The sequence below is a fragment of the Anolis sagrei genome, chromosome 5 (assembly GCF_037176765.1).
Source record: "Anolis sagrei isolate rAnoSag1 chromosome 5, rAnoSag1.mat, whole genome shotgun sequence".
Taxonomy (NCBI): domain Eukaryota; kingdom Metazoa; phylum Chordata; class Lepidosauria; order Squamata; family Dactyloidae; genus Anolis; species Anolis sagrei.
The window spans coordinates 95,337,442-95,364,427 of record NC_090025.1 but is presented as its reverse complement, the minus strand read 5'-3'; the positions used below and the strand labels follow the sequence as shown (position 1 = coordinate 95,364,427).

The window sequence follows — 26,986 nt, the reverse complement described above, 5'->3', positions numbered from 1 at the left end:
GTTCGAGATTTTGGGCTTGAGTGTTATCAGTATGCCGATGACACTCAGCTGGTGCTGAAGATGGAAGGCTAACCAGACTCTGTACCTGATTGTTTCCATCAGTGCCTCGAGGATGTTACTGGATAGCTGCATGCCAGCAGGTTGAGGGTGAATCCAGCAAAGACGGAGATCCTATGGCTGGGTCAACCTGGCAGTGGGGATATCCAGCTGCCTACCCTGGATGGTGAGGCGCTACGCCCGTCATCATTGGTAAAGAATCTGGGAGTCCTTTTGGATCCTCTGCTGATGATGGAGGCCCAGGTCTCTGCCGTTAGCAGAACTACTTTTTTTCATCTGCGGCAGGCTAGACGGCTGGCCCCCTACCTGTCCAGGGACGACTTAGCTATGGTGATCCAGGCTACGGTCATCTCAAGACTGGACTACTGTAATAACCTCTACATTGGCCTTTCTCTGTCGGTGATCTGGAAGCTCAAGTTGGTACAAAATGCAGCTGCTCGGCTTCTTGCGGGAATTCCAATGAGATGCCACATAACACCAATCTTACTACAGCTGCATTGGTTACCAATTGAGCACCGGATCACTTTCAAAGTGATGGTACTCACCTTTAAGGCCTTCAATGCTATCCTAAACTTTTATTTCAAATTATGCATGCTGATATAAAAGGAAGTCCTAAGCAATATGTTTAGGATGGCAATTTAATAGCACTTTTCCATGCTCACTAAAGATGTCATATGTAGTAAAAAAAATGGATTCTGCCTTAATAATTCATAAACAGATAATCAAGCACAAATGGCACCACTGTCACTGTCCTAATGTGATTTCCTAAGGTTTTCCAAACTTATCCCAAGTCAGATTGGTAGGGAAGGTTCATAGAAAGGGATCCAATCTCCACTAGTCATTGTCATGCTGTGCTCCCAATGAAGAAGGCATAGGGACACCCCAACACTCTTGTTGAAGCCGAATCTTAACAACATCCACTACTCTCAGAGACACTCCCATGAATGTTATAACTTTCTACCAGTCACAGGGGCATTTGTATCAACCCCGCAATTGTTATGACAGAATTGTGACATTTTAGCAAGAGGTTGAAGCTTCTTGAGAGACAGCAACACTAGCAAAGAGGTGAAAAGAGGCTCTGATTTTTTGAATTTCACTTTCTGTTGAAAAGACCATGGGGATACAAAAGCCCATGTGATTGGCAAGAAAATGTAAACCTGGAAAGGGTCAAATGTAATAATTGCAGCTAAACTTGAGTATCCATTATCTGAAATGCTTGGGATCAGAAGTGTTTGGGATTTGTATACATAGATATAGATATATAATCACAAATCTGAACCCTATATTTGCATAGTGTATGAAGGGAAGGAAGGAGAGTTAGTTACTTGCTCCACCACTGTCAGATAATAACAGGGGAAAGTGGACAGGGAAAGACTCCAGTTCCTGCAAAATCCTGCAGAATTCTGTAAAAAGAAGTCCCAACATTTCTTTGGCTGCCAGCACACCTAGCCATCACACCTGGGAAAGAAGGGTTATATCCAAGTGGATCAAGCAACACCACCAACTGGTGCCTCACTCAGCAGCTGATGACAAGCTAATCTGCTTGGATTTAACAACTATGAGGACTACAGTGGCTGAGTAAAGTACTACACACACTACACTTGATCTTAGCAAAAAGGCCGAGAAGCAATGAGTAAAGTACCAATAAGACAGTATTGCTAGATTCACATGGACTTTCTAGTCCCAACACAGCTAAAAGGTTTAAGAGTACAAAGGAACATGGAAGTGTCTGGGACATCTGCTATTTACAGGTGTTGTGTGAGTACAACAGCAGAAACCAAAATCCTCCCATCCTTATCTTTCCTCAACAGATTTTTGACAGTGGTGCAGCATAGCTCCTGGCAGAAAACTCAACAAGCAGGGACATGTAGAGAGCCCTCTTTCCCAAAGGAAGAAGCAGGTGTTTGGCAACAAAAGTTTCAGTTTTTGGATATTTTTGCCTTTCAGATTGGCAAACAAAAAAGGCTCAAACTGTATAATAAAGAGAGATAGTAAAATCAAAATGGAACTGCAAAATATATGGTATCTATAGTCATAAATTAATGTTTCACAAAGAAAGCATTAGGCCATCAAATGAGCTGCTGATGTCTCAGGAACAATTGTCATTGCCTCACAGAAATGCAGCTAAAGATCAGAAGAAGATGAGTATTTGGGAGATAAGCAGGAAATAGTTTTACAATTGCTATCTCAAAGAAACGGAAGACATTTTTATACAAATGTTTTTGTAAAAGTTATGCAGGAACAAAATCTGTCAACACAAGAAAAGGCTGAAAAGAGTTCCCCAGAAGGAAACTACATGTTATTCAGTCAGCAAAATAAAACAGTTAAGGAAAACATTTTATACAGAGGGACAAACTGTGGCAAGGAGAGGACACCTACTGTACCAGGCCTAGGGTATGGTATTCGTCCATCGTATTGGACCCAGCGATGGTCGGCACTCTCCTTATGGGCATAATGTCCATTGAAAACTGCTCGAATGTCAACCATACTGTACACACAAATTGCAGAGCCCTTGAATACAGAGCTAGGAGGAGAGAAGCACATCATTAAGCAAGTTCATTGCAGACCTGATCATTACAATCCAGAAGTGAATTAAAATGTTTTTAATTGAATGTATAAATGCTCAAGTAATACAAACTTTCTGAATTCTGATTAAGTTTGATCTTACAGGTTCCCCCACATATTTACAGTATTTAGAAGAAAGCAATCATAAGAAGGGTGAAATAGATTTATGGATGAATCTGCTTCAAGGATGATCTGCCCATCTCTAATATGAATCCCTTAACAACAACAACAACAGCAGCAGCAGCAGCAGCAGCAACAACAACAACAACTTTATTTTTATACCCCTCCACCATCTCCCCGAAGGGACTCAAGGCAGTTTACATGGGGACCAAGCCCAACATACAGCAAAATTTACCATCTAAAACACAGTTAAAAACATAATAACACAGTTAAAAACATAATAGCATATAACATAAACAATCTAATTAAAATAATTGTAAACGGCAAAATATAACAACAAAGTGTATCAAACTAAACTGAACAACCAGTAACCAGGAATATGGTGGCATAATCAGATTAGAGAAGGCAGGGCATAGGCTTATGCAAAAAGCGAACTATAAGGCCAGGCTGAATACAACCTTCTCAATATGCTACCTTCCCTATGCTACCCCAAAAGAATGAATGAATGAATAAATAAATAAATAAATAGATGGCTGGATTTCCACTTTAAAATATACCTGTTCCGACTTACAAACAAATTCAGGTTAAGAGCAAATCTACAGAACCTATTTTGTCCATAACTTGGGGACTACCTATATTGAGGTTCTAGGAGTTATTATAAAATTTCGTCTACTTGGTTGAAAACCATTTCCTGTAATTTTTGGGAATGATGAAGTTCTGAGATTCAAAGTATTTGCATGGGTGCAGAGCTGATTAGGATAGCTTGCCATTTCAAGAACCGGTTATGTCCTTGCTGACAATGTAAACTATTCAACAGTTCTCTGTTAGTCTAGTGCACCATTGAATCTAATGTGCACCTCAATATTCAAAACCCTGAAGCCAAAAAAAAAAAAGTATTTGTTGATGCACCATATCTACGAGGGGTATTTCTTAAGTAAGGTCCATTTTGTTGTAGACACTAGTAGTTTGCGTGCATACCGCAACAAGTGCATGCGTCGTGTACCGGCATGCCTCGGGAACAACTGTGCTCAGTTTCCGCTCTGTAGCTAACCTGTACGGTTCTGTTCTGTGCTTTAAAAATGTTTAAGACTATCAACTCACCCTCCGCGTGTGAGGTTCGCTCAGTGATACGGTTTTTGTCAGCAAGGAACCTGCCTGCTGCAGAAATTCATCGACAGATTTGTGAAGTGCGTGGTGATACTGTTATGAGTGAATACCTAAAGTTTAGGAAACTGTGCTCCCGTTGGGTCCCGAAACTCCTAACAGAGGACCACAAAAACTAAAGATTTGAGTGTGCAATCAAATCAAATTGTCTGTAATCAAAGAAGGGCGACCGGAGCGGTCCTCATCATGGACGTTGTCATGGCCATCTTTGAATTGTCATACCCACTTACACACTTTGCTTTCACTCATAACAGTATCACCGTATACTTCACAAATCTGTCAATGAATTTCTGCAGCAGGCAGGTTCCTTGCTGACAAAAACTGTATCACTGAGCGAACCTCACATGCGGAGGGTGAGTTGATAGTGAACTACTAGTGTCTACAACAAAACGGACCTTACTTAAAAAATACCCCTCGTATAAGCACTGGAAGAAAACAATATGTTAAAAACCCCTCATAATACAGATAGAATGAACAAGGATTTTTATTTAACATTTTTATTTAACATAATTCATGAGGAAGCCATTATAAGGAGGTGTAGAGCAATATGTATAGTATAACTGTTAGCCTTCCTGCTATCTTCAACTACTCCTTCCTAATGTTTAGGTGGAATCTTTTCTCCTATAATTTGAACCCATTGCTCTGAGTCCTAGTTTTTATGTCCTATCATGACCATATGATACAGTGTCTGGATTTTACAGTTTAGGAGGGAGCATTTAGAATTCCTCTAGTCTAGTGCTCCCCCTACCATACCATGAGAGTTAAAATAGGATCATAGTGTTACAACTGTGTTATGTGAAAGGGCTGGTTGAAGCTTGTGAAGCCTCTGAGGTTGAGGATGAGGACAGAGATTTTCTGTTTGAACCTGGTGTTTCTGTGGGGAAAAGCAAAAGTGTTTTTTGAGACAATGGGAATGTTTTGGGTAAATTTGTTGTTGGGAAAACAGGCAGTGATTCTTATGACAATTCGCCATGGATTTACTCTGAAAGGAATGTGGAGGAGACAGGCGAGCTACAGGTAACCCAGTGTTTACAGCTCAGAGTTAGGGATAGTGCGAAACAGAGACAAACTGGTTATTTCCAGAGGCTGAAAAATAAATGAAGGGAATTCAAGTGTGAGAAAGAATGATGTCATGGGCAAAAGGGAGTATTCTTAATGCTCGGTGGCGATATTAACATTGGATTTTCATGTTTCAATCTGCCTCTCTTGGGGGCTCTGAGTTCGGAGTTCTGTTCATGGGGCTGTATCTTGTTTTCCTTTTTCAGTTCAGTTCCATGCCTCCTGTTTGGATTACAACATGTTTCATGTTTGAAGATTTTAGTATTATAGTCAAGTTCAAGTTTCAAGCTTTTGGATTTTGTTCATGTTTTCAAGCTTTTGGATATAATTTTAGTTTAAGGGCAACAACCCTTGGATTACAGTTTCTTGCTTTTGCTTTTGGTGATCTTTGGAATTCATATTCAAAGTTGGTCATTGTTTTTGTTAAGCTCCTGGAAATCTAGCTCATGGATGTAACTTTGAAATTGCTTTTGCATACTGGGTTTGATGGTACTTTAGTGAATGCTTAGTCTGCTTATTTTGAACACTATTTCGAATCTGTTTTTATATTAGAGGAGAGAGGCATTCTCTCCTGACAATCCTTAAGAATACTCCCTTTTGCCCATGGCATCATTCTTTCTCACACTTGAATTCCCTTCATTTATTATTGTTGTATTGTCGAAGGCTTTCATGGCCGGAATCACTGGGTTGTTGTAGGTTTTTTCAGGCTGTATGGCCATGGTCTAGAGGCATTCTCTCCTGACGTTTCGCCTGCATCTATGGCAAGCATCCTCAGAGGTAGTGAGGTCTGTTGTCTTATGAGGACTTATTATTGTTGTTGATCTGTATGGTGTTTGGGTGAAAGGGGGATTAAGCAGGTGGCTGGGCTACAAGAGGGCCCATAGATAAACACTCTCCTTCCATCCCATTCTCACAGTCCCTCCATTCTAGCTGCTCTACTTTGCCAAACAATAGGACGGGTCCTAAAAATAAAGAACGTGATGAAACAGGAATAAAATCCATCAATGATATTATACCTCCCACTCCTACATGGTCATCATCCCTAAGAGAAGAAAACTGCAACAGGCCTGTGCTTCTCACCAAGTTTCATCTCAAAGAGGTCATCCATCCAATCATGTTGGTTACTGGTGATTGAAAGTAACCGTCTACCAAGATATCTAAAAATCTCATTCATCTGAAAGAGATTTGTATGAACTTTGGTGAACTGTACTGAAGTTCTGGCATATTGGTTTGTCTAATGCCTAGCTGAGATCACTTCTTTTAAAAAAAATAGAAGAGAAGGGATCCACTGTGTAAACTAGTTTGAAATGCTAAACCGTACGCTGTGCTTGGAAGTTGGCCATATGCTCTATTTGTAACTTGCCTTTCCCCTGTGGAGTTCAGAATTGACTTTATGCTTCAAAACATGCCTGTGAGGTACGTTAAGTTAGAAATACGTGCTTTGTCCATGGCCACACAGTGAGCTTCTTATCTGAGGATTGGATGTGAACCTTGATCTCCCACATCTAAACTGAATGCTACAGTCACTACACCAATTGGTTCTCACTAGGTGGCACTGAGAAAGGCATAGCTTCTTTGCCTACTCTGTCCTCTGTAAAAAGGTAAAATAATATTTATAGTAATACAATCTGGGGCCTAGTGTTGTAGCACAGTCCAGACAGGGTTATTCAAGATGCTTGGTTTTTGGCTTTCAGATAGACTGACATGCAAAGCCTTAAATTTACCTTGTAGTGGTGAAGACGCCATACACCATAGGATTTCTTTCATCTCGTGTGGGAAGTAGAAAAATATCCTCTGCAATTGAGAATAGGTTGTTTTTAAAGTTAAGATAATATATCTTTAGTCATATTTTTCTCTGCCTATAATATTTTGATACTCATGAAAAGAAACCCACAGCTCATTTTACTTAGTCTTGCATGATGTTGTTTGTGCATAGACATTAATTTTTCCCCATCCATAATTACGATAATATCTTCTTTCCACCATACATATCACTTTAAATTATGTGTACACAGTAGGTCTGTGTGTCTGTTCCATATAATCTATTACATGTAGCATGTGTTAAGGTATGCTCAATCCAACCAATTTGTTCTTGTTTCAAAAGTATAATAATTAGGGCTGGGCAACCACGGAAAAATTTGTTTCTAAACTCGATTCGTTTTTAGGGGGTTTTTGCGTTTCGTTTTTTAAAAGAATTCCGAAAATTTTCTTTAAAAAAGTTCGATATTTACGAAATTTCGGAAATTACGAAACAATTTCGGAACAATAACGAATTGATTCGTTAATGGCGGATGCGATTGCGCAATACGCTAAAAACCCTCCAAATGGGACAGGGGGAACTTCTGAAGCTTCCCTCTCCCTCTGTTGTTGACTGTTGGTGTGATAATTTATTTTTTGTATCACTGATAAAACAAACAACAACTATAAAACTTGCGCCAGACATACGGAAATAATAACAAAATTAACGAACGAAACCGCCCAGCCCTAATAATAATGTGTGTCTTCAAGTCAACTCTGTTTTATCATACTGTTTGATTGACAAGATTGATTGAGAGAAGGTTCCTTTTCCTGTAGGAAAATGAGACTTGCTCTAGGTCATCCAGTGGGTTTCCATGGTTGAAGAGTGATTTGAACCCTGATCTATCAAAATCCTAACCCAAACATAAAGCCATAAAGCCATGTTGTTTCTCATTATTAAAGCACCACCAAAAAATCAACAAAATGTGGGCTATATCAATGTTTGGCAGGAAAACTTGGAGACCGATATGCCAAATTGTACCTAACATCACAAACAAACAAACAAACAAATTATTTATTTGCTCTCAAGCTCCCTCTAGAGGGCATTCTCACCAGGTTTCAGGGGCATTCCTGAACCCTGGGAGACACTTTGGGGAAAATGTTGAGAAAAAAAAATGACCCCTGAGTATCCTGGAGGCATCAAATATGGCCCTGAAGGTTGCACTTTCAGGATATATATATATATATATATATCTCAGGAAGTGCAGAAATACATCGTTTGCCAACTTCAGAAACAGAATAAATATAATCAACTGATTGCAGTCCTACTTTCAATATCTTTCCAATGAGTAAGTCATACTTAAAAGTCCAAAAAGGACTATCCACTGATGTTTGGAAACAGCAGTGCAAGCATAATTCATAATTTGTTAGGGATATATAAAATATAGCATTTTGGCTACCATTACATGACTCAGAGTTATTTTAAACTCCAAGCTGTTTCATTTATCTTTGGACTGAAAAAGATATTAGATAATTTATATGTGACATAAAAAAAATCTGTGCCAAACTATTTCCCCCCATTATTCAACACTTGCGTGGCTCATAATGATTTACAATGATACTAATGTCCATTTACCGAATTTCGTTAGGTAAGCCTATTTCTGATTTTTATAATTTCAGACACAGGTGGACACTTCCATATATAAGAGAAGCCTTGAATTCCAATTCCTTAGGAATGTTTTAAGAAATTATAAGCTGTTTTTGATTTCTCTGTGTGTGCATGAACACACATCTATATATATATAAATGCTCTGTGTATAATGAGTACCTTAAAAAAAAAAGAACCAATGAACGAAATCACACCAAATTTGGCAACAAAACGTCTCACAACACAAGGAGTGACCATCACTCAAAAAACTATGATTTTGTCATTTGGGAGTTGTAGTTGCTGGAATTTATAGTTCACCCACAATCAAAGAGCATTCTGAACTCCATCAACGATGGAATTGAACCAAACTTGGCACACAGAACTCCCATGAACAACAGAAAATACTGGAAGGGTTTGGTGAGCATTGACCTTGACTTTGGGAGTTGTAGTTCACCTACATCCAGAGAGCACTGTGGACTCAAACAATGATGGATCTGGACCAAACTTGGCACAACCACTCAATACGTCCAAATATGAACACGGAGTTTGGGAGAAATAGACCTTGATATTTGGGAGTTGTAGTTCAACTACAATCAAAGAGCATTCTGAAACCCACGGACGACAGAATTGGGGCAAACTTCCCCAGAACTGCCATGACCAACAGAAAATACTTAAGGCCATCCAGTCCAACTCCCTTCAGCAGAGCAAGAAAACATAATCAAAGTCCTCCTGACAAAGAGCCATCCAGCCACAGATATAGATAAATAGATAGATAGATATGATTCACACACACAGAGATATAGTATCATAGATTTGAAAGGGACCCCTAAAGAATGACAATTCTATGTTGCATGTTCCAGGGTGGGCAAATCAGACACTCTCCACATCAACACTGACAAAGAAAAAGCAAGAAATACTCTTTACCCACAAGCTGAAAGAAATTACGTATATTAGAAACCAACACTTTTCATTACTTTATTTTCCAGATCACCAGACTGGGCCACAGCAGAGCGTGGCAGGGGACGGCTAGTATATAGTAAAAATGCTGTGCTGCTCAAAACTTACACATCATTTTCTTCGGCATATTTATGATGGTTCAGTTGTGAAAGATCTCTTGAATTATTTCTCCAGCTATTTTGGAAAGCAAAGTAAACAATACCCATATTTTCTCTCCTCTTCTGTTATTATACTCCAAAAGATAATAATTAAAGCATTACACAACTTACGCAGTTCATCAAAATGTGTATCTGCTCCTTCTGGGCCAGGAATTGAGCAAACTAGTCTTGCTTTCAGGAATGTTGTCCACTTGTTTATCAGGCTACGTTGACCTCCCATGTCATTCTGATTGAAAAGAAAGTAAATATTTAGTTTCTGCTGAATAGAAAAAAAGATCTTCATCTAAGCAACTATTTATTTATTTATTTATTTTGTATGGCATTTTTCTCCCAAAACAGGGCTTGACATTACTTTCAAACACCATCAATTTAAAATTTAAAAAACAATTAAAATTGGTTTACAAATATTTTAAAATCATTTTAGAAATATGCAAGAGTTTAAAAAGACAAATAAAACATCCAAAACAAAATAAAATACTACTCTTCCCACTTATGCATTAAAAAAACAGCCTTCCAGTAAGTGGAAAGAAAAGGGGCAGTTCCTGAAACAGACACTCAGAAAGCTCTCTGACATGTTCTCACCACGTGAGCCTGTGATGGTGGCAGAACACAGAGAATACATTTCATATTTGGAGACTTAAAATAGCCATGAGCATAAAATTGGTGCAACCAGTGAGTCATGTTGGGCATCAGATTGGGAAGTACTTACTTACTTACTTAGGCGATCCCTCGTTTTCCGAGGAGGATTATCTTCCAGTATTATTGTGGGTTCGTATGTGGCTGTGGAGCCCTATTCTTGCTCTGCATCTTCTTCTGCAGTGAGGGCATTGGTTTCCAGGTGGAAGGCGGTCTCGGTCGGGGTTGGCTTGATGTGCCTTCCTCTTGGCACGCTTCTCCCTTTTGCCCTCCATTCGTGCCTCTTCAAATTCTGCAGCACTGCTGGTCACAGCTGACCTCCAGCTGGAGCGCTCAAGGGCCAGGGCTTCCCACTTCTCAGTGTCTATGCCAGAGTTTTTAAGGTTGGCTTTGAGCCCATCTTTAAATCTCTTTTCCTGTCCACCAACATTCCATTTTCCGTTCTTGAGTTCAGAGTAGAGCAACTGCTTTGGGAGACGGTGGTCGGGCATCTGGACTACCTGGCCGGCCCAGTGGAGTTTATGGCGGAGGACCATCGCTTCAATGCTGGTGGTCTTTGCTTCTTCCATCACACTGATGTTTGTCTGCCTGTCTTCCCAAGAGATTTGCAGGATTTTCCTGAGGCAGCGCTGATGGAATCGTTCCAGGAATTACATGTGACGTCTGTAGACAGTCCATGTCTCACGGGCATATAGTAGGGTTGGGAGGACAATAGCTCTATAAACAAGCACCTTGGTACCCCTACGGATGTCCCGAAGTACACCTATAGAGATATGGTGTTACTGCCACCATTTCAGTATCCCCAACTGACTCTACACCTGTTGTCTTCTCCTGCTCATGCAAATCTACCACTGTTTTAGAGAACGTTGCTTGCTGCTACAATTAAAAAGCACTAGCTTTTCTAAGAAGACTTTGGATTTCCGTTCTTAATGATGTGGGAGAAGTCAAGCATAGATATGAAAATAATATTCCAAAATATTTGGAAAAAATGTTAAACGGCAGGATTTTTCTCCTAGTGATAGAAAACCCTGATGAGAAAAATCCTATGCAGGTAAGAACCTTCAGAACTTTAGTTAACTCTGAATGGAAAAAATGCATGTACTATTCAAGAAATAAAAATACAATTTTCTGCACAGAAAAAAACACATTCTCAGTGCAAAAAATATTTCTAATCTATACAGGAAACAAAATTTATTTCTGAAAACATTTCTGCACAGAAAACTGTTTTCTATTCAAGGAAAAGTTCTTTTTTGTGCAAGATGTGTATTTTTTGGTACAGAATCATCTTTGAACTGTGAAAATTCTATTACTTACTCTGAGTGAAGAGAAATATGGATAAAACATTTGTTCTTATTTCTATAAACAACATTTACAAAACCTTTCCCCCTAGTCAAGAACTCTTTGAGCATAAAGCTCAATTACATACAGAACCAAAGTATAACCTATGCATCCATATTTTATTATATTTTACAAAGAAAGACACAAGTGAATGTCATTCATGTTCTAATAACTTCAGGTTAATTATGTAAGCACCAAGAAATACACTAAAATATGAAAAAAAATGTTATCAAATGACAGGCACACAGGAAAAAGGCATTTTGAAAACTGTGATATAATTGATAGTATATTCTCAGTCACATTTCTTATTAACAGCAGTAACTGTCACAGATGCATCAAATATGTCATGAACATGGGAATATATACCAAAATAACTGTGTAAAGTCTATGGTACCACAACACTGTTGTTTTTCTTAAAACAGAACAATACAGGCAACTCGCTGGAAGTAGTTATTGACAGGCTTTTGCCAATGTATCTTCAATGTCAGTATTTGCTCCTTTCAAATAGCCTTCAATAATTTATATTTCCACCCAAAGGTTCTTTAATATTCTCACAGAATCTGTCATGTCCTTGTTGTTTTCCACTGCAGTCAGACTCACATCTCTATAAGATATTTGTCACAAGATTGTCAAAAGTACAAACTTGGAGACAAGGAAAATGTATCAATTGCTACTTTTTATTATTTCTGCAAAGTATGGTGACATCATGGACCAGCCCATGCCAGAGCTCCCTGTCGGCCGTCACCACCCCCTGCTCCTTCAAGGTCAGTCCAGTCACTTCAAGGATGCCATCCATCTTGCCTTTGGTTGGCCCCTCTTCCTTTTACCTTCCACTTTCCCCAGCATAATTGTCTTCTCTAGGCTTTGCTGTCTCCTCATGATGTGGCCAAAGTACTTCAACTTTGTCTCTAGTATCCTTCCCTCCAATGAGCAGTCGGGTTTTATATCCTGGAGGATGGACTGGTTGGATCTTCTCACAGTCCAAGGCACTCTCAGAACTTTCCTCCAACACCACAGTTCAAAAGTATCTATCTTCCTTCGCTCAGCCTTCCCTAAGGTCCAGCTCTCACATCCGTATGTTACTACAGGGAATACTACAGGCTTTGACTATGCGGATCTTTGTTGCCAGTGTTTCTAATAGGGATGCATATATCTGTCAGTGTTGTCATTTCCCATATCTGAGCTGAATAAATCTCAATTTTTTACATACTGCATATGAAAAAAATGATAGGCTCTAACCAAGACAGCAACATAAGGAAATTATCTTGTTATAAGTGTGCTGGGAGTTTTCTGGGCTGTATGGCCATAGTCCAGAAACATTCTCTCCTGATGCTTCACCCAGATCTATGGCAGGATCCTCAGAGGTTGTGAGGTCTGTTGGAAACTAGGAAAATTGGGTTTATATCATCATCATCATCATCATCATCATCATATTTAATTACTTATTAATCGCCCTCCATCCGAGAATGCTCTAGGCGATTTACAGCTAAATTGTAAAAGATAAAATACATACATACAGAATTTAAAAATTAACAGAGATCGAATGCTCTAGTAAAATGCCAGGTCTTGAGTGCTAGAGTAAAAGGCCCTAAGTCACGCATGGCTCTCATGTAGGGCGGCAAGGAATTCCATATGGCAGGGGCAGAAATAGAAAAAGCCCTGCGTCTGGTACTTTCCGAGTGCACTTCTCTAGGACCCGGTATACAGAGTAAGTTGCATTGGGCTGGTTGTTGCGACCTCGAATGATGGGAGAAGGAGAGGCGGTCCCTAAGGTACGATGGACCCTGGCCGTAAGGAGAAAATATATATATATATATATATATATATATATATATCTGTTGAATGTCCAGGGAGGGAGAAAGAACTGTTGTCTGCTGAAAGCAAGTGTGAATGTTGCAATTGGCCACCTTGGTTAGCATTGCATGGCCTCACAGCTTCAAAGCCTGGCTGCTTAGGAAGTGAGATTCCTAGCTGGTTGCCCCAAAGCATGAGGAAAGGAGGGTGTGTTGTCACTTGTAAGCAAAGAGAGATCACAAGAGTATGGGTTGGCCTTAAGTAACCTAGTCTCCAACTCCTATAGGGACCAAATATTGACATTTTGCACCAGACTACTTTAATTTTGGCTTTTATTTCTATTAAAAAAATCAAATAACTGCCTCATCCTCAGTACTGCACAGGATTGTGGCGCAGCTGGCTGAGTGACAGCTGCATTAAAGATCACTCTGACCAAAAGGTCATGAGTTCGAAGCCAGCCTGGGTTGGAAAGAGTTTCCAACCAATTGTGTGTAGCCTGTTGTTGACATTTGCAACCTGAAAGACAGTTGCATCTGTCAAGTAGGAAAATTAGCTACCACATTAAAGTGTGGGGAAGCTAAATTAACTAATTTATGAGGCCATAAAGAAGACTCCAGCTAAGCATTCCAGAGGGGAAGCATGTGGGGAATGCGGAAGTACTTCATCAGCATCGCAGATGGACGACGAAAGCGACAGCTCCCCTGGTGGCCAGAAAAAAGTTAAACAGCCTCTGTGTATGTCTGTATATGTTTGTATGTCAAAAATTGGCATTGGATGTTTGCCATATATGTGTACACTATAATCCATCCTGAAGCTGTAAATAAATAAATAAATAAATAAATATCGGGAGCATATTCTTTGGCTGTTTCGACAGACCATAAATTTTACTTTGGAAAATTTGGTTTCCAGATGTCTCTTTAGGACATTCCTGAGTATCTCTTAGTCTCTTAAGAAATGCAGCAAATATAGCTACAGTAATGGGTATTTCGCATTGCAGGAAAATAAGTGGACAATTTAGTAGGAAATAAAAGTCAGACCATTTTACACAGGCTGTGACCTGACATTGACCTATAAATAGCTGGTCCAGAATTTTAAATCAATTTACAAGCACCAAGGATCTCACCTATTGCTGAAGAATTTAAAACCTATTCATCATGTTTATAGTAAACCTCACTACCTTGTTTGAGAAGGATATTTTAGCAGTAAAAAAATCCTTTCACTATAAATCACAATTTAACTTGCACCTACTGCTTAGTAATCTCTTAAACTGAATCAGCAAACAAGGCCTTACCTTGATCTGTCTCTTTCTATGGAACCAATAAGGAAGTGCCTATAAAAAGCCTATGCAGTATGCACACTTACATCTGGGTGTTGGAGACACGAATGGAAAGATTGCCAAAATGCAAGGCAAAGGTTTTACCCAGAGAAAGCACTCACAAGTGAAACTACAATAACTTGGAAAGCTGGAGCCTTTCCTTGTATCTCCCCCCCCCCCCCCAAAAAAAAAGGGAGGAAAAAAAGAAATCCAAGGCACTTATATCTCTGAGTGACTCCCATTCCCCTTAATAATAAGAAAGAGTTTTGTGGCACCTTAAAGATCCACAATTTTATTATGGAAAAAAATCTGTTTTTGCTGCAACAGACTAACCTCACTACCCTTCTGGAAATGGTTACAATAAATAAAAGGTCCTTTAACAAGCTAACTATCTTCAAGCCCATCACATACAGTTCATCATCTCTATAACCATGCTCATATTTGGCAATTAAACCTGGAAAAGAATGGCATATAGCAGCCTAAGGGAGAAAAACATATTGCTTTCACAGCTATCATATTTTAATATTTTAACTGCCTCACCCAAGTTTATATAAGTGTTGCAACTATCAGATACTTCGGTGATGTTTAAAAACACATGGCTGTAAAAAAAATACAGGCCTGAAATCCAATATATAGTTATATTTAGTTATCATAAAATGATTTTCCACCCTTCCCTTCCCCCCTTTCTGAATATTTATTTTATTTATTATTTATTTAGGGCTTTTATATCCCATCCTTTCTCAACCTCAGCAGAGGGACTCAGGATGGCTAACAAAGTGGCACCCTTGGCACACACATCAAAATATAAATATACTAGGGCTGGGTAACCACGGAAAAAATTGTTTCTAAACTCGATTCGTTTTTAGGGGGTTTTTGCATTTCGTTTTTTAAAAGAATTCCGAAATTTTTCTTTAAAAAAGTTCAAAATATACAAAATTTCGTAAATTACGAAACAATTACGAAACAATTATGAATCGATTCGTTAATGGCGGACGCGATTGCGCAATATGCAAAAAAACCCTTCCAAATGGGACAGGGGGAACTTCTGAAACTTCCCTCTCCCTCTGTTGTTGACTGTTGGTGTGATAATTTATTTTTTATCACTGATAAAACAAACAACAACCCTAAAACTTGCACCAGACATACGGAAACAATTATGAAACAATTACGAAACAATTTCGAAACAATTACGAAACAATTACGAAACAATTACGAAATAAATTGAAAAATTTGTTCGATTTTTAATTGCTCCTGCATGGCTCGATATCGGATCGTAAGCTAATTTAAATACGAATTAATAACAAATTACGAAATTAACGAACGAAACCGCCCAGCCCTAAAATATACAATTAACAGTAATGTAATAATAACAATATAAAACAGTATAAACAGTATAAAACCGTATAAACAATATAAAAACAATGTATTGTCGAAGGCTTTCATGGCCGGAATCACTGGGTTGTTGTAGCTTTTTTCGGGCTGTATGGCCATGGTCTAGAAGGATTCTCTCCTGACGTTTCGCCTGCATCTATGGCAAACATCCTCAGAGGTAGTGAGGTCTGTTGGAACTAGGCAAAATTAAGGTGATCAGTTGAAACATTCACACCTAGCTCCAGCAGACAAAAGTCCTTTGTCCTACCCTGGTCATTCCACAGATATATAAACCCTTTTGCCTAGTTCGAACAGACCTCACTACCTCTGAGGATGCATGCCATAGATGCAGGCGAAACGTCAGGAGAGAATGCCTCTAGACCATGGCCATACAGCCCGAAAAAAGCTACAACAACCCAATATAAAAACAGTATGTTGCTACCTATGTCTTCGGCAACTACTACTTATTTATTTCAATTGCTTTTTTTAATTTTCCAAACAGAAATTTGCACAAAAAGCTAGCAATAATATTTTAAAATTAAAAACATTTTAAAAGCAAAGAAACAGAACCACTGAAATCTTCACATCATCAATGAATTAAAATCACCAGAATAAAGCAATTTTAAAGGTCAGTTTGAAAACTTGTGTTGCCATAAGCCTTCCTAAATGCAGTGAGATAGGGTAGTGGTTTCATGATAACATGAGAAAGATCCGTACCATTTGCCTAATAGATGGACTTTAATAATGACATACTTTCAGGATGACCTTTCCTGAAAAATAACATCCAAAAATGTTAATGACGCAAGAAGTTTTTTGAGACAGTCCTCAAACCAACATAGCAACATACCCTGGAAAGCAATTGACAATCACAAGCATTCTTTCCATACAGGGAACTTTGGGCCTCATCCTATAGGAGGTGGGGAGGAGGCGCCATATTACCGTGGCATTTAGTCCCGTTGCATTAAAAAGCAAAGCATCAATTGCACTTTTCCTATATGGCAGGGTGTTGGACTAGATGGCCCATGTGGTCTCTTCCAACTGTATTATTCGGTGATATTGTTTATCAGTACCATATTGTTTCTTGCCTTTACTCTTGAAATTATCCATTTTCAGATTTATCGCACAAGCACTTGCAGCTAAAGCAGAACCTATTACACTCTATGGGCTCTTTTGCTTTCCCTCCTAGTGGTCCAGAAAGCATTGTTCTTAAGGCAGACCCCATTTTTCTCTTTTTTTCTCTCCCTCTCAATGTTTATTTTTTATGGATTGTTAACTCTAGTTTTAAAAGGGGAAAAGAAAAAGTAGGAAAAAGTGAAATTTTAAAGGTTAGAATCAAGCAAATGCAAAGTAGCCCAATTTCTACTGAATACATTTAATTTTAAAACATACCATGCAGGCGGATGGATTTTGGAAGATTACTAGGACATCACTGCTTTGTTTATTTATTATTATTTGTAGGACGCCACTCATAGGAACACTCATTTTCCCCACATCACCAAATCAATTCAAAACGGGCAAATCTGGCAGATCCCATACCACGTGTTTTCTGCCATTTTCATTGTGATTCCTGAGCTCAGAATGCAAAGAGTAACATTTCTTTCTTTTGTACTCTCTCTTTAATAGTGCTGTATGCACAATTTGGTTATGAAAGTTCTTATGATGAGTACTGAACATTCCTCCCTACCAAAACTCTCCATGGGTCAACCAAGGAGGCCTCATATACTATATATCATAGGAAAGCACTTCTTGCATTGCCAAAATGCAGAGTTGCCAATCTTATTTAAAGTTTCTCGTTCAAATTTTGTGACACTTTTTCACTTTGTATGGAAATCAAAATCCTGTTAAGGGTAAATAGAATTATAAGGTATTATTAAGCATGCATACATTTTGAGGGATACTATTTAGACTAGGGTAACAAAAAGTATAGGCTGCTAATTTTGAGGTCTCTTGGTGTACTCCTAAGAGGAGTTAGTCTCAACATCCCTTGGGCCTCTTCAGGACTGCCCCTATTGTACACAAATGTTCAAATAGGATAAGTGAGATCAGGGCCACCTCCTACTTTTTAAAAATTTCTTCTGGATCTAAAATGACACAGGAAACAACACATGATAACATCTATCTTCATTCCTCCTAGAGGACATTGGACAGCATTTTAAACCCATTTTTCATAATGTCAGCTCCCCAAAGTCCTTGCAAACTCATGTCCTTTATAAATCCCTGATGCAGATGTTAAACAACATGTGTGTGACCTAATATAAAGGACACCAATCACAGCAATACATTGTCCCTAGTAAACAATTCATCAAGGTTATCATAGTTTATTATATCAAATGCTGCTGAGCGATTCAGGCTAAAAAACAGGGAAATTCTCTCACAACCAATCCCAACTAGGAAACTAAATGGCCTCAAAAACCTCATGACAGCTTGATAGTTGTCTTGAAATAGATTCAAATAACCTGATTTGCACTAGCAAAACTACTATAACATTTTGCCACGTTTGTGACATAAATATTTCACAGCAGGGAGATATCTGTTGAATTGACACATCCTCACTTATGAGAATGATAAATAGTTGGCCCTCCACATTCATGAGTTTAATTTTTTCCTGATTTTAAAATACTCAGATTTGATCAATACATTCTCTCTAGGAATCTCTATGTTCTGCAGGGTGATTCTATAGAGTTGCCCTGGAGGACTTCAGCATTCATAGACAGATGTTCTCTCTGGTTAAAAATAGTGTTGTTAATTAATAATCAAAAATTAGATAACAACACAGATAAACTCCTCTTCTTAGCTACAACGACTGCAAGAATGTGCTATGCTAGAGTATGGAGGAAAACAGAGATACCTAAACTGGAAGATTGGAACAAAAAATTATGGACATAAGGAACATGGATAGGCTAACTTATCTGATATCTAAAGGGAAGGCAAGTAAGAAAAAGGACTGGACATCTATAACGGAATATCTAACGTAAAACAAGATAAAGATAAAAATAATAACAACTAAAATAAGAAAGAAAGATCCACTGCATAAGAGAGAATAAAAAATAGGGGGAGAAAGAAGGAAGAGAAGATGAAGAGGAGATGGAAGGTGTGAAAAGAATGAAAAGGCAACAAACTCTCCACGAAGAAGCTCGGAAGCGAAACTTTTTCTTTTCTTTCTTTTCTTTTTTTAAATTTGTTTTTGTTTTGTTCACTCTTTTTTCTTTTAATTGATTGCCCCCCCTTTTCTTTCCCTGTTTTCCCCTCTCCCACTTTTCCCGATACTTTCCCCCTCGCCATGTCCCCTTTTTCTTTTCCCTCCCCTTCTTCCCCTCCTCTCCCTTCCCCCTTCTTCTATAATGATTTTTCCTTTTTAAATCTGTAATTTGTAAATATTTAATAAAGATTATTATAAAAAATCGTGTTGTTAATTCACTGTTCTCTACTTTGGTAGGAGTCTTGCACATTAATTACCATGAAAGCAGGTGTTCTGCTATAGTTGAAGACTCACACTCCTGTATGTTGAGCAGAAAATATTTATGGCAAAACTTGGTAATGTGCAAACTTATTTTATTCCCAATGGGAAATTAGTGTATCTCCCAGTTTTGGACACAAGCAAGAAACATGGAGAAAGAAAGAATGTACAATCATTTCTATTCTTCTTGCTTTGGTGTTGTGGCAGAAACTGCCTCTAACAAGCTATATAGCATGAGGAAATTATAAGATTCAGAATGCATACTTTGTAATTTATGAAATAAGAGAACATCTGCAACATGCCATTCCTAAATCTTCTGTAAGTAAAGATGACATATATAAAGAAAAAGACCAGTCAAAAGCATAGCTTTTACTGGACATCAATCAAGTTGGAGGACATTAGAAAATGCAAATGCAAAATTACTTTCAAAACAGTAATTTTGTCCAGCAGTTGCATAAGTCAAAGCAGACAGCAAGTGGAATTTGAAGAAGTTGGTTATTAATTAGTGCCTGTGGCAAGTTATGCAAAAACATCGATCAAAGTGAATTCCTGGCAGGAGCAACAGGAAACAACTGGAAATCAAAAAGAAAGAAACTGGCATCATAAATATCTCTTGACCTGTCATGCATTCATAACTTTACCGATAAAAAAAATCAGATCCACCAGTTACAATGGGGTTGCATTATAGAATGTATATCAATCAGCATTAATAAATTGACTGAGCTCTTCTGGGATGAAAAACTACAAAGGCAGCCTTTCTAATTCTGTGTTCCACAAAGTTATTTATTTTAAATGCACCATTACATTTGTGGTTCCCCTGAAATAGTACTTGGTCTTGCTAAATTCATCATTGCTTATATTCTTTCATGCAAGAAACCCAAGTCTTTGTTACAATGAGCAAATTGTGTGTTGTGAACAGGATGTTAACAGGATGGCGTTTTTGTTGGTGGTAGTGGCTGTTATTAATTTATTACAGTAGCTTAAAATAGCAAAGGGCAGCTTGCTAGCACAGAAACACAAGGCTCTGACAAAATAAGCAGTGAGGATTTTATGTATGAGACACCCAGGGGCGGCTCAACCCATTACGCAAAGTAAGCATTTGCAGTATAGTTGATTTTTCCCAGGGTCGCTCTTGAGGCGCTCTTGGGGGAAAATAGACCTTGACATATGTGAGTTGTAGTTACTGGGATGTATAGTTCACCTACAATCAAAGAGCATTCTGAACTCCACCAATGATGGAATTGAACCAAATATGGCACACAGAACTCCCACGACGAACAGAAAATATATCAGTGATCGGTTGGGGCGGGGGCAGGGGGGATATTGTTTGCTTACCGTTGAAAATTACCTAGAGCCGACCCTGGGTTTGGGGAAAATAGACCTTGACATTTGGGAATTGCAGTTTCTGGGATCATTTGTGGAGTTCAAAGAGCATTCTGAACTCCACCAATGATGGAATTGAACCAAATATGGCACACAGAACTCCCACGATGAACAGAAAATATATATCAGTGATTGGTTGGGGGGGGGCACCAAATTACTGTTTGCTTACCATTGAAAATTACCTAGGGCCGCCTCTGGAGACACCCTATAATGATGAAGGGTGGATAATTTACCTGCTTTCTGTGTGGTTGTCAAAGACAAAGAATCAGTCTGGAGAAAAAGAGATACTATACCTTTAACTCCACATCACAAAAAGTCTCCTTGTATAAGGATTTAAAGTCTAATTTTCACTGGTATGCACTCTCAGTCATGGGCTTGTATGCTCAAGCTCCTCAATTCTGCTTTCTGGCATACTTTAATCCTTTAAATACAAATTCTTCCTGCTTTAAAGGGGAAGAATGTTATGGATTTGGTGTATTCCTATTAACAGCAGGACAAAAGATGATTTTCATAAAAAAAATGTTGATCATCAAAATGTAATAGCCCACAATAACTTGGATTCAATTGATAACCAGAATGGATAAACTATGAAATTGTGATTTTTTTTGCCTTTTAGAGAAAAACCCCCAGAGAAACTGAGGACAACTTGGGATGTAAAGAATAATAAAAACATGGTTGGGAAATACTTATAAAAATCCCCACTTGGTCATTTTATAAATAATTACTATTGAAATATATTAACATCCATTTTTGTAGATAGTAGACATTTTACAAGAATTCTGCATTGAAATCCACAAGCATGTGGACAATTTCAACAGAAAGGAAGAAACCATGAAAATGAACAAAATCTGGCTACCAGTATTAAAAAACTCAAAAATTATAACAGCAAACCAACAGAGAGTAAACAATCAGGCACATCAAATCACCTCTCAACAAAAGATTCCCCCAGGCACTTCCAAGCCATTAAATGCTAATCAAGGTAGTCAGTTGAAACATTCACACCTAGCTCCAGCAGACAAAAGTCCTTTGTCCCACCCTGGTCATTCCACAGATATATAAACCCATTTTCCTACTTCCAACAGACCTCACTACCTCTGAGGATGCTTGCCATAGATGCAGGCGAAACGTCAGGAGAAAATGCCTCTAGAACATGGCCATACAGCCCGAAAAAATCTACAACAACCCAGTGATTCCGGTCATGAAAGCCTTCGACAATACACTCAATAAAAAGTTGATTAATGGGCTACTTCAGGAAAAAGCCTTTGTTCAAACTATGTGTTGAAAAAACCATATGGATTTACTATTTCTTTTAACAGGTGCAATTTTTCCTCACACTGGATGGAAAGAAAGATGGGGCTTGTTGTGGAAAACCCAGCTCCTGGATTAGATTATACTCAAAATATCATATTTTGAATGCTGTTTACTGAATTATTGTTAGTGTTGTTCCACATTGTCTAATTTAAGTTTAATTTAAGTCCAAACTTCAAACATGTATTTAGAATGATGCTTATGAAAAGTTATAAGGCAAAACAAAGATATAAAGTGAGGAGGAATAATGTACGACTGAACTTTTTCCCACAGTGGTCCACTCTCTGGTTACATCCTGTATAGACTACTGCAACACTCTCTATGTGGGGTTACCTCTGAAGACTGCCCAGAAGCTTCAACTAGTCCAATGAGCGGCAGCCAGATTACTAACAGGAGCGGGGTACAGGGAGCATACTACTCCTCTGTTGCGCCAGCTCCACTGGTGCCAATTAGCTTCCAAGCACAATTCAAAGTGCTGGTGTTGACCTATAAAGCCTAAACGACTCCGGCCCAGTTTACCTGTCCGAACAGATTCTCCCCTATGAACCATCAAGGTTGTTAAGATCTTCTGGAGGGGCCCTGCTCTCGGTCCCACCACCTTCGCAATTGCGCCTGGTGGGGACGAGGGACAGGGCCTTCTCGGTAGTGGCCCCTCGGCTCTGGAACTCTCTCCCACTGGAGATTAGAACTGCCCCTTCTCTCCTGACTTTTAGAAAGTTGGTGAAAACTTGGCTCTGGAATTTAGCATTTGATGAGTGAGTCAATAACTTTTGACCACATGGATGGATGATGAAGAATTGCAATTTCACTTTGACGACTTGGCCTTATGTAATTATATGATTGCTTTTTAATGTATTTTATATATTAGTGTGTTACGGGGTGTGATGTTTTAAACTATTGTTTATGAATCTTGTTGTAAACTGGCCTGAGTCCCTCTCCGGAGGTCGAGAAGACCGGTATATAAAAGTTATAAATAAATAAATAATCAATTGAAACAATTAGGACCTCTAACGAGGATCCTAATCGTGATGTTCCAAGCCTCAACTAGAACAAGGAGAAACCCGATGAAGGCAGGAACCAGCACTCCAACCTAGTGTTATACCTGATTTAGAATTGGGTGAGAAAATCACTTGGATTTTACACTATTTTGCTTAAAAACATGGGAGGCTTCCTGTATGGCATTGAAAACAATGAGGGTAGACAGCCAGCAACACTTCCCCCTTTTGAATGAAGTGGGGGGAAGGAGGGCAATTTGAGGCGGGATGAGATGTGTTCCCCAGAACATGTTGGGCCATAGTTCACCTTAAAACGCAAGTTCATTTCAGTGCCCTAGGTATCTTCATGTGCCATCTATAAATGAAGAATTGGAAATTCCATGATATATTTCCTATTGGATCCATCAGAATGTACATTCTGATGAAGCTGAACATTTTCTCAGAAAACAAGGTCTTCCTTTCAAAATTAACAAAAGAAAGGATGAGACTACAATTACTGTTTCACCAAAAACAAACTAAAAAGGAATGAATGAATGAATGAATGAATGAATGGTTTATTGTACTAGCCATAGACCATGACATCAATAATATACTAACTTTAACTAAAAAGGAATATATGGAGATTTCAAGTCAGGTAAATACATCATGTAAATTGTTCCCCTCACCTATATAGGTTCCTGGGGAACAATTTACATGAGCTCAAACTTTTACACATTCTTCAAAACAACACTGCTTCCCATTAACACCAATGTCAGAGTAGCTTTGCAGAAGGCATTTAATTTTCACTTCCTTTCTGACAAATTCTCAGGCTAAGCTTATCCATATTCATTTTCAACTTCTTCCTCCTCCCCCCTTTTAAAAATAACTGTTGAGTCTGTGAGATTGAGTATGATGGATGTGTGATGTGATGAGTGAGTGAAAACTGATGGACACAAAACACCGATCATATGGGAAAAGAAGAGGCAAATTGTTGGCTATGGTAGAAGAATTAAGCTAATGTCTTTATATAAAAAGTTTATAAAAGAAAGGCTATACATATTAAATACATGAGAAAAAAGCTTTGCAAAATAATAATAATAATAATAATAATAATAATAATAATAATATCTTTATTTGTACCCCGCTACCAACTCCCCAAGGGACTCGATGTGGCTTACATGAGGCCAAGCCCACAATACAACAATAAACAGTAACAACAATAATACAAAACAATAAATAAATTCAAAAGGTTTGTTCCATCTGTAAAATAATGAAGAGCCGAATGATACCTCATAGGGCTGGGTAACCACGGAAAAATTTGTTTCTAAACTCGATTCGTTTTCAGGGGGGTTTTGAGTTTCATTTTTTAAAAAAATTCCCGAAATTTTCCTTTAAAAAAGTTCGAAATATACGAAATTTCATAAAATTATGAAACAATTACGAAACAATTTCGAAACAATTACGAATCGATTCGTTAATGGCGGACGCGATTGCGCAATATACTAAAAAAACCTCCAAATGGGACAGGGGGAACTTCTGAAGCTTCCCTCTCCCTCTGTTGTTGACTGTTGGTGTGATAATTTATTTTTTATCACTGATAAAACAAACAACATCCCTAAAACTTGCACCAGACATACGGAAATAATTACGAAACAATTACGAAACGATTTCGAAACAATTACGAAACGATTACGAAACAATTACGAAATAAATTGAAAAAATTCGTTTCGATTTTTAATTACTCCTGCATGGCTCAATATCGGTTCGTAAGCTAATTTAAATACGAATTAATAACGAATTACGAAATTAACGAACGAAATCGCCCAACCCTAATACCTCATATTTTATTTGACAAACTTTTTTTAATTGCAGCAGACTTCATCAGATGCATACAATGAAATGCGCTGCATTCAATGAAAACATATATAGTCTTTCCTCCATACTCACAGATTCTGTACCTACAGAATTAACCAATCATAATATAAAAAAATATTTGCCAAAAAAATCCAAACAGGAGACTTTCATTCCATCAAGTGTCAAGCACTATGGTAATGTGCAGCCACACCCTGTTGTAGCCACTTGCCATTTCACAGATCCTCAGGCCCTCTCCAATACTTATCTGCCTTTTTGGCAATGGGTTTAGTCATCCTGGGGTTGGGGATCCTGGAACCATAGTATTGACTAAAATATATTGGCCTTTAAAGTGTCCAATTTTGTTGCTTTTGGTTGTGATAGACTAACATGAAAATCTTTTAAATACTCACGTTTTTAATTCTTAATACCAAAACATGGTATCTTTTGATATTTGCTAGTGCCCAAGATGACAGAGTTCACCCCTTTCAAGGAGCCACAGATTCAAATTCTCACAGTTCCTTGAAGCATGTTTCTATGAGAAATTAAAATAGTAGCTCCTTATGTAATAACAAATTAAATGTGCAAATTTGATAAATGTGAATTTAATATGATGTGTGGGAATGAATGGAAGAATGGAAGTTGTATGGATGGAGTTAATAATTTTGGAAATACCAGTATAATGTTAAGGCCTGCAATGACCAACTACCTGCTTGCTGGACTTGCTAATGAGAAACCCTGATAAGAATTGGGACAGTGATATTTGCAACATTCCTTATGTTAAGAAGGAAGTCAACACAAGTCTTGTGTTTGTTAACACCAATCAAGAAGATCAACACTGAGATAGATCCAGGATGGAAGACATCTATCATTAATTTACAACTTTGGGACTACATCAACAGAATATTTCTATAAAAGATTCAGACTAATAATGCTCAAATTGTGGCAGACTGAGGAGTCTGTTCCACCCGCCATGCTCTGCTCCATGGGAAGGACAGAGGGTGGTGTATTCAGAGAGTGTCAGATATGCTATGGGAAAGCATGATTCTGGTCACTTTGAGGCTTCTTTCTCAAGGGAAGAGGAAGAAGTGTGCTTTTGGAGTCTTGGATTTTGTGCAGGGAGTCAGGTTCTGCTGTATGGAAAACAGAGATCTGGTCCTTGGCACTGTTCTTCGAGAAAGAAGTTTGGTATCTCAGCATTTTGAAGTTTTGGCGTCATGGAAGTTTTGTAACTATGTGTTGGCAAGTTGCAGGAAATCAGGGTCTGGCCTGACAGGTACTTCTCCAAGGTGGGAGAAAATGATATGGTAATATTTGGATGCATGTGGATGAATGCGTGCACATGTGTGTGAATGTTGAATGAAAATGTAATTCCCCTTTGTTTGTTTGTTAAGCGATGTAATTGTAAATCCAATGTAGTTGCTGTATGTCTGTATGTCCAATGTCATTCTTTGTCTAAATGTTTTCTGTAATCTAATATACCTTCTCACACTGGAAATTGCAATAAAAAGAACTTATGCTTCAAAGTTATTGAAAAGTCATTCGTGACACTGATTGCCTGGCTTCTACTAGGAGCTGTGATGCTCCTATAACCAGGCTCGCCCTACAGGAAGCGGCATAAAGCACTATGTGGACATTCTCCTCAAATCTGGATCCAACTTTATCTGAACTCCAGGAGGATATCAATAGACATTAGACACGTGATGAGAGTGCTTTCTTGTACCAGGAAGTGTCAAGAGGTCAACAAAAAGCAATGCCTACATAGTGATGATTTGCAAATGTTTTGTGGTTTTTGCTCCTACAAATAATTATAATTGTTTGCAGTAGGCTTGAATAATAATGAGTGTAAAATAATATGCACATTATATTTTTAATTTTTTTTATCATGTTGGTGCTCAGCAATTCCCCATGTACGCAGGAAGAAATTTGTAACTGAAAAGAAAACAAAATAGAAAAATGTCCTGACAGGGAAATGTGATATATGAAAAATATATTGAACAAAAGAAAAGACACCTGGGGGTAGAAGAAAAGGAACCAACTTGTTAATGCCCTAGAAATCTTAAGTGTCTTGGATGAAGGGATCAAAGCTGAGAA

The 26,986-nt window shown here is 38.3% G+C and overlaps 1 protein-coding gene across 1 annotated transcript in view; it reads right to left on the bottom strand.

Moving 5' to 3' along the window:
• The window catches only part of SEMA3D (semaphorin 3D), a 255,213-nt gene that overhangs the window by 69,412 nt on the left and 158,815 nt on the right, over positions 1-26,986 (bottom strand). The window contains exons 9-11 of the mRNA XM_060778197.2: positions 9,577-9,691; positions 6,690-6,759; positions 2,437-2,581 (exon numbers count right to left, since the gene is read on the bottom strand). Of these exons, the coding sequence (XP_060634180.2) occupies positions 2,437-2,581; positions 6,690-6,759; positions 9,577-9,691 (330 nt within the window). The remainder of the gene's footprint in view (positions 1-2,436; positions 2,582-6,689; positions 6,760-9,576; positions 9,692-26,986) is intronic.